General features: G+C 40.5%; 1 protein-coding gene across 1 annotated transcript; it reads right to left on the reverse strand.

Moving 5' to 3' along the window:
* Nucleotides 1-1,111: 1,111 nt before the first annotated feature.
* Nucleotides 1,112-5,629, reverse strand: LOC127800004 (ATP sulfurylase 1, chloroplastic-like). The gene is made up of 5 exons (XM_052334359.1): nt 4,978-5,629; nt 2,450-2,855; nt 1,841-2,101; nt 1,648-1,734; nt 1,112-1,534 (listed from the first exon to the last, which is right to left on the reverse strand). The coding sequence occupies exons 1-5, from the start codon at nt 5,478-5,480 to the stop codon at nt 1,397-1,399; spliced, it is 1,395 nt and encodes a 464-aa protein (XP_052190319.1). The 5' UTR covers nt 5,481-5,629; the 3' UTR covers nt 1,112-1,396.
* Nucleotides 5,630-6,000: the final 371 nt, after the last annotated feature.

A 6,000-nucleotide genomic window follows, 5' to 3' on the forward strand; every position in this document is an offset into this window, starting at 1 on the left:
ACATTGGATACGATAAACCAGAGAGCTCTGATACCACTGTTACAAACAAACAGAGATAGCAAAATCTCCAAACACAAACACACCGTCAAAATCCCATACAGATGAACTCACACGAACTGAAAAATAAAGCAATCAATATTGACAGTATTTAAAACATAAACCAGAAACAAGAGGCGCAAGATTTTATAGTGGTTCACCCAAAAATAGGGCTACATCCACTTGAGCTCCAGTGAGAAGAGCTCACTTTCACTAAATAGATTCAATCTGATTACAGCAAAAACGATAACAAAACAACCCTGATTTTCTAAAATAATAAGCCACGAACTCACTTACAGATTAGGTGCTTACCTTACACAAAACAAAATCAGGGAACGCTTACAGAAGACGAACTATACAACATTTACAGAGAGAGAACGAGAGAGAGAGCAAAAGATGAAACCCTAGAAAAATGACCGACTCTCTGCCAAACCCCCTCAATCAAAACTCGTCTTCAATGCAATCAGAAAACGACAATCTCGAGGCGAGATATAAAAGAAATGAATGGCTCGGATTGCCTCAGCAAAAGCAACGTCGATGGTCTGGATTAAATCGTGCAAAAAGAGTAGCAGCAGACAAAACGACAAGAAATCAAAGGATATGAGAAAAGAGGGTCGGCCCAAGCTGGCTGCATCTTGTGGCCCTCCAGTGGGCGCCCAAAAAGGCAGCCCAGGTTGCCACAAGAGGCCCCCAGACTTGTGCCTCTTTATGTTTCACAAAATATAACATAAGAGCTTTTCATATAAAACCTTAAGCTCAAAAGGAGTTTAATAGCCCAAGTTTAACCAAACAGTATATAAATTCAAATAAATATATGTGTGTGTGTGTGTGTGTGTGTGTGTGTGTTTGTGTACACATGCCCTTAATTTCAACAAGTGTGTAGTCTTTTTATATATCAAGGGTATGCCTTTGAATCGTCATTTGATTCTCCAAAAATCTTTAGCTATTTTTTTTTTTAAGATAGAAAGAAAAAAATACAAAAGACAAAAAGCTGGTAGAGAGCTTATGCCAAAAGGACCTTCATCTAGTTTCAAACAAAGATGGTGGATAAATGGAAGTCGAAGAGAAGATGAACTAGAGTAATAAATGCGACCATTTGACATGTTTCCACTGTAAAGGCACAATCACAACATAATGTTACGGTGTGCAAGCTGAAGGCATGTGCACAATCAAGCTGTTGCTACAATCTCTGGAGTTGTAATTACAGGTTGAGGCTTGGGACTTGTGTGTCTGAGCCACTGCCTCAAATGAGATATTATTGTATGAAAGAGAGATGGATTCACGCAGACTGAGATAAATAAGGAGTTTTCGTCTTCCTCCCAGACCATTGTCAATATCTATTGACAAAGAACAAATCCATCTAAGCAGGCACAGCTTCAGGAACTTTGCCGTTTTCAATGGGAGCCAAACTCTCATAGTATTCCACCAGCACTTTCCAACCTCCAGGGCACATGAATCCATCTGGGGGATTCTCCTTGTTCTTCGCAAGCGTTCGCATCTGGCAATACGGCAGCCACCAGTCAGTTCAGAATTGGCTGGATCAAGGGATACGGAGACAACTATCCGATGAAAAAATATTTGATTTTGAAGTAACTGTTTGAGAAATGTTACCTTGGTGCCTGAAATGAAGAGGAAATCTTGAGGCCTCGAGGGATCGAAGAATGCCATCTTGTTCTGAGTTTTATCGTATGCAGCCACCTGCATATAACAACCAATTATTAGCAACTAATGATTAGGATCTTATTCCTAGATTGGATGAGCGATGTTATAGTAGACCCTGTCCCAGCTAGAATGATTAGTATACCTTGAAAGGCAAGATGTTTAGCCGTTCAAGCCCAGGAGCCATGCTCAGAACCTTCTTTCCATGATCTGCATCGTATAAATCTCTTTTCTCAACTGGATGGCTCATGCCGGCAGGGTCCCGACCTACAATGTAAAAGTTGGCCCCTGCATTAATCCGAGCCTTGGCATGCCACTGCACCTCAGTAGGCCCAGCGTAGTGCATCGGTGATGGGAATATAGACACGACAGTGGTCTCTGGATCAAGCACCCCGTCCTCAAGTACCTGAGGAATCAGTGAAGTTGATAAGAAAATAATTCTTGGGGTAGCTGATTCTGAGAAATGAAGCCACGTGCGTTTCATGTTAGCTATGACAATATAGTTTCAGCAGATTCCCAATAATTAACTTAGCCTGCATTGATTTTCATGCAGGTTGTGGAAAACTGGAGAGTTTTTACAAACATAATGGTTCTTGGTCTATCCGAAAACATATTTAACCCCTACCTCAATCACATTATATCCCAACGAAGAGAGTGGAAAATAAGAACAAAGTCACCATCCAGGTCTTACGAGTTTCCAAAAAATAATGCAGTTATGCAGGGGGCAAAAAATGAAAAGAAAGCATTTACTAACCTTTTCATGTTGCTTCATTCGCCAACTAAGAGGAACATCATCTGCCTTTGTGTAGCCTCCCAATGGATGAAGCAAGAGGATGGGGTTCTTATAGCCGATGTCAAGAAGCCGGCGACGTGTGTCAGTCATCAGCAAAGCATGGCCATTGTGCACAGGATTCCTCAGCTGGAAAGCAAACACTGCATCGGCATTACGCTTGGTAAATTCCTCACGGAGTGCTGCAGGGGACAGTCGGAAGCGATCAAGACCATCATGGTACTTGACTGGCTCTATAACCTCTAAGTCACCGCCAATAAGCCAGTTTCCAGCTTTGGTTATGGCCTCTTCAACATAAGGCAAACCAGGTGCAGTTGTACCCCACGTTCTTGCTATCCTTTCTTCCTTGTTATGCTTGTAGATCTCAATACTACAAAAACAAATGCGTGCACCCAAACATGTAAGAATTAAGCAATTACAAACTAAACACTTACGACTTTGATACAAAAAAAAGTTTCAATATCTTCAGTACATATTGAAGAATATACCATTCAACATAAACTACAGAAACCAAGTGTTTAGGAATTAAAACACACAAATAACCAAGCGACAAGCAATCCCCAAAAGTCTGCAGTAAAAAATGTGCTTCAACTGGAAATTCCAATGGCCACAAGACTTTTAGCATCAATTGTAACTGAACCGTGACATTTCCAAGGTGGACGAGCAACAGTCAAAAATCTTCATATGACTTAACAATTGAGCCTTTCATGAAATGAGCATTGGCCAACCAGATGCAAGTTTGTGACAATTCATCTTAAACCAATAAGCAAAGAACAATACAAAGGGCTAAATTTACTCGAGAAGAAATAAAATACATGGAGTAATGTACTGTAGAGCATCATTTCATGAACTCTAACATCCTCTACTTGTCCCAAAAAAAAGCAGCCAGGACAAGAACTCTGTAACAAACTCCAACCACCTACAACTTCCCTCATCTAGTCAGAACTCAGAACTTCCCTCCCTAGTGACTTTCCAGTGAAACATCAAGTGACAGAAAAGAGAATACAATGTCATTACAAAAGGCATATATATATGCTCCAAATCACCGTCCAGGTCTTATGAGTTTCCAACAAAGTAGTTTATCAAGTTTTTGAAGTAACGGCAGTGGTGGAATTGGAGCATATATATTTTATTTTAAAATTTACTTGTTGGAACTCCAACCATTGCTATAATGTCACCGCGAAAGGCAATAACGCCCATGAATTTCTATCTCACTTCCATAGGCGCTTATAAAAATATCAAAGCCCTCAGATACCTTTGCGCACATAACAACTGGATTTAAAACCCTACAAGTTATTTGAGCAACAAGGACAATGATCAATGGAAGAAACAAACTTGGCATGGCAGGTAATCATTGAACAACTGAGGCCTTAACACAACAGACCTCAAATATTTTCCTTTCATATATCAGGAATAAGCATTATAGTAATAGTACTGATGTATAACATTGACTTGCAGTCAATGTCTAGCCACAACTCAAAACACCACAACATATCAAGCATTTACCCGACTATGTGGGCTCTAGCGGCAACTCACGTATGTACATAATTTAAAAGGATGCATAGAGGTCTTTTTAATTATTAAAAGGCCATACAAGCCAATTGGAATCAGAATCAACACCTCAAGTGCGAACTTAAAAGGTATCTCAAATCTTAAAGCTTACCCTAGTAGATGCATATTCATAGAATTCATGATTTTTTTGAATTTCTGATAGGAACTCTCCCATCATCTGGAAGAGAAGTGGGACCATTGGAAAGATTAAAAAACACAAGAAAATCATTTTATCTTCTCTAATACAATAAACGAGAATAATTAAGAGTGAAATTCGAAATCCTTCAAAACATGTTTCAAATTGCTTTTTCTCATCAGTGTTACACAAATCTTGAATTAGTTTCCCACATAAAACAAAATTCAAATACAGGACAGTGGAACAAAAAATATTGCTATCAGATCGATGTCAGACAGACATCTATAACCTGTGATCAGTACCAAAATTTGCCTGAAAAGGACACAGGACTAATGATTATCCACACCAATAGCTGTTCACGGTCCCTAGTCAAAACTTTTTTGACACTCTATCCCCATGAATCCATTCTTGTTAGTCTCTAGTATATTAGAATAATTGTATCTTTGTCATTAATTTAACAACTTAGCATAACAAACCATTGAAGAGAGAGTGAGAACAGTTGAGATTCCAATCATATAGGAACTAAGCTTCAATCTCGGTCAAAGTAATTCAATCTGGAATGGAAGATCAAGAACTGCATGATTGTGATTAACTAGATGTCACATAATTCAGCCGTCAACCCAATGGCCAATGCATTCCAAAGGATTAGCATATTAAGACACAACAACAACAAGATCTCATCATATTTCAACAAAAAATAAAATCATGATGTAGCCAATATTATCATATAGCCAATAGCAATCGCAGTAGAGAAACAGCAAGAGAGAATATAATTTCCAGATTGATGCGACCAAAATGCCCTTACTTGCTAAGAACCGCCACCGGGTTATTGCTGGAGTCGACGAGGGCGACGGCGGTGGACGCGCCGATCCGGGCCTTCTGGGAGTCGTCGACGGCGAGGACGATCGGCACCGACATGTTGACGACGGAGCCGTCGTCCAGCCGGAGCGAGTTGAAATGAAGCGTTTGGAGGAACTCGGATTCTCTCATGAACCCTTTGAGCGGGCTGGCCCATCCTTCGCTGAGCACATGAACCCACTGGAGGTCGATTCGGGACAGCTTGATTCTCGGAAGCGATAGGGCCTCCGTCCTCTTAGCGTCCCTCTGCGACTTCTCGACGATCAGATCCACCAGCTTGCCGCCGTCCGGGTCGATCAACCCGCACGAGATTCGGATCCTCCGGCGCGTCGTCGCGGAATGGACAGAGCAAGGGTGCTTAAGGGTTATTCCCAAATGGGTTTTCTGGGTTTTGGGGAAGGAGAGGGATGGGTTTGGAGTTTTGACGAAAAACGCCGCCATGGACGCCATCGGAGATGTTCCCTCCCCTCTCGGGACTCAGTTATTCCAAGTTCGGAGCTTATGTTATGATAAGGGGGAGACGAGGGGTATTTCGGGAATAATAATTTCTGTCACTCTTTAGGTATTTCAGTCCTGAATGGGACTGTGTTTGCCAGAAAGTAGATTAGATTTCATGTTGGATTTTATAGCGATTGGTCATTGGGCAGTAACTTTGGGAGGATGAACCTGGACACCTTTTTTTCTCATCGTTAATAAACATGTTTTTTTTATAAGGCCACCCTACAATTGGGTACAAAGTCAAAATTAGCCTCTGATCAAAAGTCTCAAGTTGGGTTCGGTCAAACCATCCCTGCTATCAAATAAAGGGTTAAAGTGTCCAATTTATCTTTCATTATCTCCACTTTATCCTTTAATTAAAAATAAAATAAATAAATAAAATGAACTTACCCTAACACTAAACACACTAGCAAATTGTGATGAACCTGAATTTATGTTTTATCGCCTAATTTTTTCTCAAATTCAAATTTAG

The sequence above is a fragment of the Diospyros lotus genome, chromosome 4 (genome assembly GCF_014633365.1).
Source record: "Diospyros lotus cultivar Yz01 chromosome 4, ASM1463336v1, whole genome shotgun sequence".
Lineage (NCBI taxonomy): Eukaryota > Viridiplantae > Streptophyta > Magnoliopsida > Ericales > Ebenaceae > Diospyros > Diospyros lotus.

Bases quoted from the DNA above. Each gene is read 5' to 3' on its own strand.
- LOC127800004 (XM_052334359.1), bottom strand. From the start codon at position 5,480: ATGGCGTCCATGGCGGCGTTTTTCGTCAAAACTCCAAACCCATCCCTC. The intron at 2,856-4,977 runs GTAAGGGCATTT...TTGTTTTTGTAG, and splicing joins CCGGTGGCGGTTCTTAGCAA to TATTGAGATCTACAAGCATA. The intron at 1,535-1,647 runs GTAACATTTCTC...CCGTATTGCCAG, and splicing joins TCTTCATTTCAGGCACCAAG to ATGCGAACGCTTGCGAAGAA.